At 47.2% G+C, this 13,288-nt stretch overlaps 1 protein-coding gene across 2 annotated transcripts in view; it reads right to left on the reverse strand.

Moving 5' to 3' along the window:
* Positions 1-13,288, reverse strand: part of ptpn23a (protein tyrosine phosphatase, non-receptor type 23, a) — a 77,374-nt gene that overhangs the window by 43,846 nt on the left and 20,240 nt on the right. For both annotated transcript variants that reach the window (XM_078398385.1, XM_078398384.1), the window contains exons 7-13: positions 9,536-9,616; positions 8,567-8,698; positions 6,935-6,982; positions 6,437-6,493; positions 3,413-3,471; positions 2,811-2,890; positions 750-864 (exon numbers count right to left, since the gene is read on the reverse strand). In XM_078398385.1, coding sequence (XP_078254511.1) covers positions 750-864; positions 2,811-2,890; positions 3,413-3,471; positions 6,437-6,493; positions 6,935-6,982; positions 8,567-8,698; positions 9,536-9,616 — 572 coding nt within the window. The remainder of the gene's footprint in view (positions 1-749; positions 865-2,810; positions 2,891-3,412; positions 3,472-6,436; positions 6,494-6,934; positions 6,983-8,566; positions 8,699-9,535; positions 9,617-13,288) is intronic.

The raw sequence follows: 13,288 nt of genomic DNA on the forward strand, positions 1-13,288 counted from the left end.
CCATCATGGTCTGGTTTGGCTCAGCCACCAAGCACCACATCCGGAGGCTACAACGGATCGTTCGATCAGCTGAGAAGGTTGTTGGTTTGATGTCAGGGGAGGGGGGCGGGGCAGGGATGGGTCTTGGTCCCAAACATTATGGAGGGCACAGTCGCTACACCATCGGCTACTCACATTGCCATTCTGATTCGGACATTTACAGTTCCTTCTTTGTTGAGAGTCATGGGGGTATGGGGAGAAGGTAGGAACGGGTTAGTGATAGTGAATGATCAGCCATGATCACACTGAATGGCGGTACTGGCTCGAACGGCCGAATGGCCTCCTCCTGCACTATTGGGCAGCACGATGGCGCAGCGGTAGAGTTGCTGCCTTACAGCGAATGCAGCGCCGGAGACTCAGGTTCGATCCTGACTACGGGTACCGTCTGTACGGAGTTTGTACGTTCTCCACGTGACCTGCGTGGGTTTTCTCCGAGATCTTCGGTTTCCTCCCACACTCCAAAGACATGCAGGTTTGTAGGTTAATTGGCTGGGCAAATCCAAATGTGGGTGTAGGATAGTGTTAGTGTGCGGAGATCGCTGGGCGGCGCGGACCCGGTGGACCGAAGGGCCTGTTTCTGCGCTGTATCTCTAAATCTAAAACTATTTAAAAAAAAATCTATTGTCTATTCCTGCAAGTCATGTTTAAGTATCCACTGCTTAATCTTCAGCAGCACAGTTCTGTACGGAGGTTGCAAGTCCCAGGCTCACCTGTACAGAGACGAGGCCTCATGTGCTTCCATTGGCACCAACTTTGTAAAGATGTCAGGGCCGGTCACGTTTGGGTCGGTGGGATTGACAGGGAGGGCTTTTACCAGCGATGCTCCTAGTAAAAAATACACCACCACAAGATTCAAAATATCGTCATTTATTTCCAAGAGACGTACAGGTTTGGAGGTTAATTAGTTTAGTTTAGAGATACAGCGTGGAAACAGGCCCTTTCGGCCCACGGGGTCCGCACCGACCAGCGATCCCCGCACACTAACACTATCCTACACACACTAGGGACAATGTTTACATTTACTAAGCCAATTAACCCACAAACCTGCACGTCTTTGGAGTGTGGGAGGAAACGTGAGATCCCGGAGAAAACCCACGCAGGTCACGGGGAGAACGTACAAACTCCGTAGTGTGTACCCGTAGACAGCACCCGTAGTCGGGATCAAACCCGGATCTTTGGCGCTGCATTCGCTGTAAGGCAGCAACTCTACCGCTGTGCCATCGTGCCGCCCTTAATTGGCTTAGCATAATTGCAAATTGTCCTTAGGGTGTGTAGGATAGTGTTAGTGTGCGGGGATCGCTGGTCGGCGCGGACTCGGTGGGCCGAAAGGGCCTGTTTCCACGCTGGATCTCTACACTAAACTAAAGTGAACGACAGCCAAAGAACAAAAATGTTTGGGCCTTTACTGTCTTTCTTTGCGATGGTGTTTTGTGTGACATTAGACTCTGTGATCATTGAAACCAAACATGATTCACTTTATTTCTTGCGTAGATAGCCCACTAACTGATCTCAGTCACATTACAACACAATGACTCTCTTTCCCTCTTTCAATCTTCCATGTTACCAGCTCTTTTCACAACCTGAAGAACTCTCGTGCTAATGATGCCCTTGACTCAAAATGGACAATGATACAGCCACACCATCGCCAAGTCACATGCCAGTCTGACAATAGAGGATAAACATAGAAACATAGAAAATAGGTGCAGGAGGAGGCCATTTGGCCCTTCGAGCCAGTAATGTCATTCATTGTGATCATGGCTGATCATCCACAATCAGTAACCCGTGCCTGCCTTCTCCCCATATCCCTTGATTCCGCTAGTCCCTAGAGCTCTAACTCTCTTTTAAATTCATCCAGTGAATTGGCCTCCACTGCCCTCTGTGGCAGAGAATTCCACAAATTCACAACTCTCTGGGTGAAAAGGTTTTTTCTCACCTCAGTTTTAAATGACCTCCCCTCTATTCTAAGACTGTGGCCCCTGGTTCTGGACTCGCCCAACATTGGGAACATTTTTCCTGCATCTAGCTTGTCCAGTCCTTTTTATAATTTTATACGTCTCGATAAGATCCCCTCTCATCCTTCTAAACTCCAGTGAATACGAGCCCAGTCTTTCCAATCTTCCCTCATATGACAGTCCCGCCATCCCGTGGATTAACATCGTGAATCTCAACCCTCCAGCCTACCTCATTGCAGACCTTGCACTTTTTCTCTGTAACTGTAATGCTGTAACGCTGCAACGCTATATTCCGCATTCTGGTACCTTTCTTTCCCTTTACATTACCTAGTGTACTCGTGTATGACTTGACTGTACTCCGGTGTAGTATTATCTACTTTGACTACATAGCAAACGATCAAGGTTTTTAACTGTATCTCAGTACATATGACAATAATCAACCAGCGGTATAGTTGCTGCCTCACAGCGCCGGAGACCCGGGTTCCATCCCGACTACGGGTGCTGTCTGTACGGAGTTTGTACGTTCTCCCCGTGACCTGCGTGGGTTTTCCCCGAGATCTTTGGTTTCCTCCCACACTCCAAAGACGTGCAGGTATGTAGGTTAATTGGCTTGGTATAAGTCTAAATAGTCCCCCAGTTTGTCGGACAGTGTTAATTGGCTGGGCAAATGTAAAAATTGTCCCTGGTGTGTGTAGGATAGTGTTAGTGTGCGGGGATCGTTGGGCGGCGCGGACCCGGTGGACCGAAGGGTCTGTTTCCGCGCTGTATCTCTAAACTAAACTAAATCTAAAATATTGAGCTTAATCTAAGAAAACTTGCCTTTCACAGACGTGAGTGAATCAATGGGTGGTACAGTCTCGTGGTAGACAAAGTCATTGTCCTTCTTGGCTGATGTGTACCTAAGCATAAAAAGGATGATCAAATGTGGAGAAAAATATCATGGATATTACTCACCATATTTCTTCCCCCCCCCCCCCCCCAGTCACAATGAACAGGATAGGTGACGTTTTGGGTCAGGATCCTTCAGCAGATAGAAAGTGTCTTTCCAATCCATGCTCTCCACAGATGCTGCCTGACCCGCTGAGTTACTCCAGCACTCTGTGAAACGTCACCTATCCATGTTCTCCACAGAAGCTGCCTGACCCGCTGAGTTACTCCAGCACTCTGTGAAACGTCACCTATCCATGTTCTCCACAGATGCTGCCTGACCCGCTGAGTTACTCCAGCACTCTGTGAAACGTCACCTATCCATGTTCTCCACAGATGCTGCCTGACCCGCTGAGTTACTCCAGCACTCTGTGAAACGTCACCTATCCATGTTCTCCAGAGATGCTGCCTGACCCGCTGAGTTACTCCAGCACTCTGTCTATTTTTGGTGTAGACCAGCATCTGCAGTTCCTTCCTAAACATTGATTACTTACTTTCCTCCAATGACATCCATAGTAAAACGCAGTGCTTCTTGTACCGTCTCTGGTTGCCCCTGAAACAGAGGGAGATTCGCAGTCTACTTTTATGCTGTAAATCGGTATCCAACAATATGCAGGTAAAACAAACGACAATTTCTCCCCATCCACCAACACACAGCCCATTTTCAAAACTAATTTCAGACGAGTCATAATCAGAAATCCTAGCCTCAAAATTAAAGGAAGATGAGGAGGAATTTCCTCAGTCAGAGGGCGGTGAATCTGTGGAATTCTTTGCCACAGACGGCTGTGGAGGCCAAGTCAATGGGTATTTTTAAGGCAGAGATAGATAGATTCTTGATTAGTACGGGTGTCAGGGGTTATGGGGAGAAGACAGGAGAATGGGGTTAGGTGGGAGAGATAGATCAGCCACGATTGAATGGCGGAGTAGACTTGATGGGCCGAATGGCCTAATTTTGCTCATATCGCTGATGAACATATGAAAACGAGTCTTTTCCTGGAATCTTTATTTACTTATTTCACACAGCATCAGGATGAATGTGCATCTTCGAATGTCTTTGTGGTCCCCAATATAAACCTCAGTACTGCAAAGAATGAGAGCACAGAGAACAGTACAGCACAGGAGCGGGCCCTTCCATCCCGGGGTGGCGGGACTGTCATATGTTGAAAGACTGGAGCGACTAGGCTTGTATACACTGGAATTTAGAAGGATGAGAGGGGATCTTACTGAAACATAAGATTATTAAGGGATTGGACACGTTAGATGCAGGAAACATGTTCCCGATGTTGGAACATCGTGTCCAGAACAAGGGGCCACAGTTTAAGAATAAGGGGTAGGCCATTTAGAATGGAGACGAGGAAAAACTTTTTCATCCAGAGAGTTGTGAATCTGTGGAATTCTCTGCCTCAGAAGGCAGTGGGGGCCAATTCACTGGATGTTTTCAAGAGAGAGTTAGATTTAGCTCTTAAGGATAGCGGAGTCAAGGGGTATGGGGAGAAGGCAGGAACAGGTTACTGATTGTGGGTGATCAGCCATGATCACAGTGAATGGCGGTGCTGGCTCGAAGGGCCGAATGGCTTCCTCCTGCACCTATTGTCTATTGATCCTCAATGTCCCCCCCCCCTTCTCCTCCCCCGCTACTGTGTGGAAACATGCCCTTCGGCCCACTAAGTCCATTGCTATTGAGGGCGTGCAGCGTAGGTTTACTATGTTAATTCACTGAATGGCGGGACTGTCATATGTTGAAAGACTGGGGCTACTAGGTTTGTATACGTTGGAATTTAGAAGGATGAGAGGGGATCTTATCGAAACGTATAAGATTATTAAGGGGTTGGACATGTTAGAGGCAGGAAACATGTTCCCAATGTTGGGGGAGTCCAGAACCAGGGGCCACAATTTAAGAATAAGGGGTAGGCCATTTAGAACAGAGATGAGGAAAAACTTTTTCAATCAGAGAGTTGTGAATCTGTGGAATTCTCTGCCTCAGAGGGCAGTGGAGGCCAATTCTCTGAATACATTCAAGAGAGAGCTAGATAGAGCTCTTAAGGAAAGCGGAGTCAGGGGGTATGGGGAGAAGGCAGGAACGGGGTACTGATTGAGAATGATCAGCCATGATCACATTGAATGGTGGTGCTGGCTCGAAGGGCCGAATGGCCTCCTCCTGCACTTATTGTCTATTGTCTATTGTCTATTGTCTGCACTGAACACCATGCCAAGTTAAACTAATCCCTTACAGATGCCCGTACCCTGGGAACAAGACTGCGATCACCTCATCGATGGCCGTCACGATGTTACGAGCCTCTACACTGCTGCCCGCAACACACCAGGGAAAAACAAATCTCACCAAGAGATACTGTCATATGAGGAAAGATTGGGAAGACAGGGCTTGTATTCACCGGAGTTTAGAAGGATGAGAGGGGATCTTACAGAGACGTGTAAAATTATAAAAGGTCTGGACAAGCTAGATGCAGGAAAAATGTTCCCAATGTTGGGCGAGTCCAGAACCAGGGGCCACACAGTCTTAGAATAAAGGGGAGGCCATTTAAAACTGAGGTGAGAAGAAACGTTTTCACCCAGACAGTTGTGAATTTGTGGAATTCTCTGCCACAGAGGGCAGTGGAGGCCAATTCACTGGATGAATTTAAAAGAGAGTTAGATAGAGCTCTAGGGGCTAGTGGAATCAAGAGATATGGGGAGAAGGCAGGCACGGGTTACTGATTGTGAATGATCAGCCATGATCTCATTGAATGGCGGTGCTGGCTCGAAGGGCCAAACGACCTCCTCCTGCACCTATTTTCTACGTTTCTAATATATGCCAACTTGGTGGGCATAGTCGGGGTGGGCCGAAGGGCCTGTATCGTGCTGTATTACTCTATGACTCCAATGGATAGTAACAACGGGTGCAGATGTCTTCTCTAAAGCAGAGGATGAATGTGTGAGGCAGGAACTGAGTTGACCCCGGTCACTCCCTCTTCTCCCCTCTCCCATCGAGCAAAAGGTACAGATGTGTGAAAACGCACACCTCCAGATTCAGGGGCAGTTTCTTCCCGGCTGTTATCAGGCAACTGAACCATCCCACCACAACCAGAGAGCAGTGCTGAACTACTATCTACCTCATTGGAGACTGTCGGGCTATCGTTGGTTGGACTTTATCTTGCACTAAACACTATTCACATTTTCTCTTTATCATATATCTGTACACTGTGGACGGCTCGATTGTAATCGTGTATTGTCTTTCTGTTGACTGGTTAGCACGCAACAAAAGCTTTTCACTGTACCTCGGCACACGTGACAATAAACTGAACTGGAACTTGAAGCTGCCACATGGAAGTCCACTGCAGATCATGGACAGTACGGAAACAGGCCCATCGGCCCACCTTGACCATTCTGACCAACTTGGCTTGTGCTAGTTCGGCTGGTCCCATTTGCTTGTATTTGGCACAGACACCCCCAAATATTTCCTATCCTTTTCTGCAATCAATTGGCGCACAAAGCAGCCTTTCAATAAAGCGGGACCTTACCTTTGCATACTTGATTGCTTCGTTCAACTTGTCGAATGAACTCTGAAAGTAAGCAAGCTGCAACAACAGAACAGGGATCAATCTGACATGTTCCCCAAGCAGATTGTTTAGAGAAAAAGCACGGAAACAGGCCCTTCGGCCCACCGGGTCCGCGCCGACCAGCGATCCCCGCACATTTAACACTATCCCACACACACTAGGGACAACTGTTACGTTTACCGAGCCAATTAACCCACAAACCTGCACGTCTTTGGAACGTGGAGGGAAACCGAAGATCTCGGAGAAAACCCACGCAGGTCACGGGGAGAACGTACAAACTCCGTACAGACAGCACCCATAGTCGGGATGGAACCCGGGTCTCCGGCGCTGCATTTGCTGTAAGGCGACAACTCTACCGCTGCGCCACCGTGACCGCCCACGATGAGGTAATATTCATTCATATTCCGATCCACATTACAAACCCCGAAGGGGGAAACAATGGTGAATATTTCTACTCACCCTTTCTCCGTATTTCTGTTGTTCCTCTGATTGTTTGCCCATATGAAGCTATAATAAAGCACAAAAAGCCTTCATAAAAACACGACACGCAAGAAAGGTCTATTGACCAGGAATAGGAAAGAATTGTCAGTGATTTATAAAGGTACAAGGGCAAGTTGGGCCGAAGGGCCCGTTTCTGTGAGGGACAGGGAGGGAATGCAGGGATTAGAGAAATAAACGTTCCTACCGCTGGGCTGTAAGCTGCCCTCAGTCTACTGAAGGAGATGGATGGTTAGACATAGACATATTCTCACCTCAGTTTTAAATGGCCTCCCCTTTATTCTTAGACTGTGTGGCCCATGGTTCTGGACTCCCCCAACATTGGGAACATGTTTCTAGCATCTAGCTTGTCCTTTCATCATTTTATACGTACATACGATACGATTGTTAGCACATGCTAACAGTTACCATTGTCAACGGTAGTTTTTCCCCGAAAATAAATTATCCCATTTCACTTCATTAAACAAAGTAACTATGTTTAGTTCAGTTTATTGTCACATGTACCGAGGTACAGTGAAAAGCTTTTGGTGCGTGCTAACCAGTCAGCAGAAAGACAATACATGATTACAGTCGATCCATTTACAGTGTATAGATACAGGATAAGGGAATAACGTTTAGCGCAAGGTAAAGCCAGCAAAGTCTAATCAAGGATAGTTCGAGGGTCATCAAAGAGGATCACAGTTAAGGCACAGAAGGTGAATCTGTTGGACTCTTTGCCACAGAAGACTGTGCAGTCCAAGTCAGTAGATATTTTTAAGGCAGAGGTAGATAGATTCTTGATTAGTTCGGGTGTCAGAGGTTATGGGGAGAAGGCAGGAGAATGGGGTTAGGACGTAGAGATGATTGAATGGCGGAGTAGACTTGATGGGCCAAATGGCCTAATTCTACTCCTATTCCTTATGACCTTAAAGTAAGAAACGTTGCTATAGGAATAGAGATTTAAGAGCGTGGAGCGATTGTAATACGAGCTTGTAGATCGGCTTCTGTGGCTAGCACGTAAATAGTCATCTGTGTTGGGGGGCATTTTGGAAGCATCTAAACGTATAGATCCTCATAGAGTCACAGAGTGATACAGTGTGGAAACAGGCCCTTCATAGAGTCACAGAGTGATGTAGTGTGGAAACAGGCCCTTCGGCCCAACTCGCCCACACCGGCCAACAATGTCCCAGCTACACTAGTCCCACCTGCCTGCGCTTGGTCCATATCCCTCCAAACCTGTCCTATCCATGTACCTGTCCAACTGTTTCTTAAATGATGGGATAATCCCAGCCTCAACTACCTCCTCTGGCAGCTCGTTCCATACACCCACCACCCTCTGTGTGAAAAAGTTACCCCTCGGATTCCTGTTAAATCTTTTTCCCTTCACCTTGAACCTATGTCCTCTGGTCCTCGATTCCCCAACTCTGGGTAAAAGACTCTGTGCATCTACCCGATCTATTCCTCTCATGATTTTGTAAATTTTCTTCCTTAAGTTCAGATCTGTGGATCACTGGCCCAGTTACTTGATCAATATGCCATCTCCGTGTAGTCTGTGTACTGGAAAGACGCAGGTTGAATGCAGAGTTGAATATTAACACATACACTGCTACTTACATGTGCAACGGCTGCGTAGTAATAGATCTTCATCTGTACCAGTTTCTTCCAGTCTTTCTGAAATTTTCCTATGAGCGAGGCCGTCTCTGAATTTTCCAGAGCACGGCAAGCCTCCTTGTAATAGTCCACCACCTGGCAACACAGTGCAGTGTAAATACCCACCAGCTTTCCCCCGCTCCCGACATCCAAAACCTACGCCACATTCACCCAAGCGCAACCGCTCAATAATGACAAGCTGATCAGAACCAATGCAACCGTTCTGGGACTTACATTAATGTTTGGAGACACAAAGAACACCATACACTAGTTTATTTAAAAAAGCCACAAAGTGCCGGAGTAACTCAGCTGGTCTGGATTTGTGGAACCAGCATCTCTGGAGAACACGGATAGGGTCTGAAAAAGAGTTTTGACTCAAAAAGTCACCTATCCATGTTCTCCAGAGATGCTGCCTGACCCGCTGAGTTACTCCAGCACTCTGTGAAACGTCACCTATCCATGTTCTCCACAGATGCTGCCTGACCCGCTGAGTTACTCCAGCACTCTGTGAAACGTCACCTATCCATGTTCTCCAGAGGTGCTGTATCACAAGATGCTGGAGTAACTCAGCAGGTCAGGCAGCATCTAGGAGAGAGGGAATGGGTGACGTTTTGGGTCGAGACCCTTCTGACTCTCCTTCAGTCTAAAGAAGGGTCTCGACCTGAAACGTCATCCATTCCCTCTCTCCTAGATGCTGCCTGACCTGCTGAGTTACTCCAGCATTTTGTGATACCAGCACTCTGCATCTTTTATTTACATTAATGTTCAATGGATTAGCGTTAAATAGGTGCTATCAAAAATATTCTGAGATCGAGATTAGAGATTTTCAGCTTTGATAGATCAGGGAGAAGCAAGCAATGATTGAGGTGAGTGCAGATGAGAATGGATTGAACGTTTCTAACAGGATTGTAATAGTGTACTTGGCACACTTACCTGAGCACTTATTCTCGCCACTAGAAAACTTTTTCTATTGTCCAGCATAGATTTTTCCAACAGACACTCCTGCGCTTGTCCCTAAATGCAAAGATAGCAGTCTGAGATTAAAAATAACTTTTGATATCAACTTTAAAAAATCTGCCAGGGCAATTTATGAATTTAGTGAGAGGGCACGGAAACAGGCCCTTTGGCCCCCCGAGTCCACACCGACCAGCGATCCCTGCACACTAGCACGATCCCACACACAATGGGCACAATTTCCAATCTTTACCGAAGCCAATTAACCTACAAGCCCGCACGTCTTTGGAGTGTGGGAGGAAACTGAAGCACCCGGAGAAATACCACGCAGGTCACGGGGAGAACGTGCAAACTCTGTACAGACAGCGCCCGTAGTCGGCATCGAAGCCGGGTCTCTGGCGCTGTAAGGCAGCAACTCTACCGCTGCGCCACTGTGCAGTCCTTTTATTTATCTTTAATACTGGAGTAAAAATAGATTCACTTAGTAAATTGTCAACGTGTAATGCAGACTCTGCGATATTTAAGCTACATCATTTAAGAATGTGGACACAAAGAACTTCAGATGCTGGTTTATTTTTTATAAAGGCCACAAAGTGCTGGAGTAACACAGTGGATCAGGCATCAGCATCTCTGGAGAACATGGATAGGTGACCTTTCAGGTCCAGTCTGAAGAAGGGCCCCATATTTTCCAGAGATGCTGCCTGACCCGCTGAGTTACTCCAGCACTCTGTGAAACGTCACCTATCCATGTTCTCCACAGATGCTGCCTGACCCGCTGAGTTACTCCAGCACTCTGTGAAACGTCACCTATCCATGTTCTCCACAGATGCTGCCTGACTCGCTGAGTTACTCCAGAACTCTGTGAAACGTCACCTATCCATGTTCTCCACACATGCTGCCTGACCCGCTGAGTTACTCCAGCACTCTGCATCTTTTATTTACATTAATGTTTAATGGTTTAGCGATAAATAGGTCCTATCAAAAATATTCTGAGATCGAGATTAGAGATTTTCAGCTTTGATAGATCAGGGAGAAGCAAGCAATGATTGAGGTTAGTGCAGATGAGAATGGATTGAACGATTCTAACAGGATTTTAATAGTGTACTTGTCTTTTTTCTTTTAAGTATGAACTGCAGCGAAGGATGCAAATCATTACTTCCAGCAGTACAAACCACCACCAAACTTGCTGTAAATAAATCCATCCCATGTTCAGTCTTACTCGAGGCCAAGCTAACCCAGGAAACATACCCGAATATCTTGACACAATATTAGTATAAGAAACTCTTATACTAATATTCCTTCTCTTATACTAATGCCATTCCTTCTTTCCCGAGATGCTGCCTGACCTGCTGAGTTACTCCAGCATTTTGTGAATAAATTGACACAATATTATCCTGCCTCACCATCTCAGCAACTGTGGGGAGGCAAGTTTGCACAACCTCCCAATCCCATACAAGACCAGTCCTACCAAGACTTGTCTTAGTGGGAGAGTCTAGAGCCAGAGGGCACTGCCTCAGAATAAGAGGGCGTACCTTTAGGAAGGAGATGAGGAAGAAATTCTTTAGTCCAAGGGTGGTGAATCTGTGGAATTAACTGACACAGACGGCTGTGGAGGCCGCCAATGGATAGTTTTTAGGCGGACAGAGATAGATTCTTGATTCGTACGAGTGTCAGGGGTTATTGGGAGAAGGCAGGAGAATGGGGTTAGGAGGGGGCGATAGATCAGCCATGGTTCTTCAGTCTGAAGAAGGGCCTTGACCCGAAACATCACCCAATCCTTCTCTTCAGAGATGCTGCCTGCCTCGCTGAATTATTCCAGCATTTTGTTTCTATCTTTGGTTTAAACCAGCACCTGCAGTTCATTCCTAGCCATGGTTGAATGGCAGAGTAGACTTAGAAACATAGAAACATAGAACATAGGTGCAGGAGTAGGCCATTCGGCCCTTCGAGCCTGCACCGCCATTCAATATTATCATGGCTGATCATCCAACTCAGTATCCTGTACCTGCCTTCTCTCCATAACCCCTGATCCCTTTAGCCACAAGGGCCACATCTAACTCCCTCTTAAATATAGTCAATGAACTGGCCTCAACTACCTTCTGTGGCAGAGAATTCCACAGATTCACCACTCTCTGTGTGAAAAAAACCTTTCTCATCTCGGTCCTAAAAGACTTCCCCCTTATCCTTAAACTGTGACCCCTTGTTCTGGACTTCCCCAACATCGGGAACAATCTTCCTGCATCCAGCCTGTCCAACCCCTTAAGAATTTTGTAAGTTTCTATAAGATCCCCCCTCAATCTTTTAAATTCCAGCGAGTACAAGCCGAGTCTATCCAGTCTTTCTTCATATGAAAGTCCTGCCATCCCAGGAATCAATCTGGTGAACCTTCTCTGTACTCCCTCTATGGCAAGATGGGCTGAATGGCCTAATTCGGCTCCGAGAACTAATGAGCAAGATGGATGAACAATATGTGATTTTTTTCCGATTGCATTTGGGGCAGGCATTTCCCTCAGCTTTAGTGTTGGTTTACAGGGAGATTCAGGTGGGCCTTTGGGCACGGATGACAGCGGAGTCTGGGTTGTCCAGCGTTCCAGTCGGCGCTCTAGTCGTCGGTGCCGCTGCGGTTCGGCGCGTGCATCGGGCCCGTGTGGCTCCCCGGGACGTTCCCGCCGCCCGTGCGGATCCCCATAGAACTCTCTATACATAGATTCTATGGCTTGAAGGGCCGAATGGCCTACTCCTGCACCTATTGTCTATCTATAGATTCTTGATTAGGGGGCACGGTGGCGCAGCGGTAGAGTTGCTGCCTGACAGCGCCGGAGACCCGGGTTCCATCCCGACTACGGGCGCTGTCTGTACGGAGTTTGTACGTTCTCCCTGTGACTTGCGTGGGTTTTCTCCGAGACCTTCGATTTCCTCCCACACTCTAAAGACGTGCAGGTACTTAGGTTAATTAACTTGGTGTAAGTGTAAATTGTCCCTAGTGTGTGTGAGATAGTGTTAGTGTGCGGGGATCGCTGGTCGGCACGGACCCGGTGGGCCAAAGGGCCTGTTTCCGCGCTGTATCTCTAAACTAAATAAACTAAACCAGCACGGGTGTGCGGGGTTATGGGGAGAAGGCAGGAGAATGCGGGTTAGGAGGGAGAGATTGAGCAGCCATGATTGAATGGCGGAGTAGACTTGATGGGCCGAATGGACTAATTCTGCTCAGAGTTATAGAGTGATACAGTGTGGAAACAGGCCCTTCAGCCCAACTCGCCCACACCGGCCAACAATGTCCCAGCTACACTAATAATAATAATAATGTATTACATTTATATAGCGCTTTTCATACACTCAAAGACGCTTTACAGGGATTTAAAGAACATAGGGAAGTGAATAAATAGATAAATAAGTAAACGAACAGAGAAAGGAGACAGAAGGTGAGGTGACCTTCAGTGGTTGAAGGCAGTACTGAACAGGTGAGACTTCAGTGATGTTTTGAATGTGGTGAGTGTGGAGGAGTCTCTGACGGTTTGGGGTAGTGAGTTCCATAGGGTGGGAGCAGCGATGGAGAAAGCCCTGTCCCCCCAGGATCAGGATCTGACCCCCAGGACACTAGTCCCACTTGCCTGCGCTTGGTCCATATCCCTCCAAACCTGTCCTATCCATGTACCTGTCCAACTGTTTCTTAAAGGATGGGATAGTCCCAGCCTCAACTACCTCCTCTGGCAGCTTGTTCCATACACCCAC

This window comes from Rhinoraja longicauda, chromosome 4 (assembly GCF_053455715.1).
Source record: "Rhinoraja longicauda isolate Sanriku21f chromosome 4, sRhiLon1.1, whole genome shotgun sequence".
Classification (NCBI taxonomy): domain Eukaryota; kingdom Metazoa; phylum Chordata; class Chondrichthyes; order Rajiformes; family Arhynchobatidae; genus Rhinoraja; species Rhinoraja longicauda.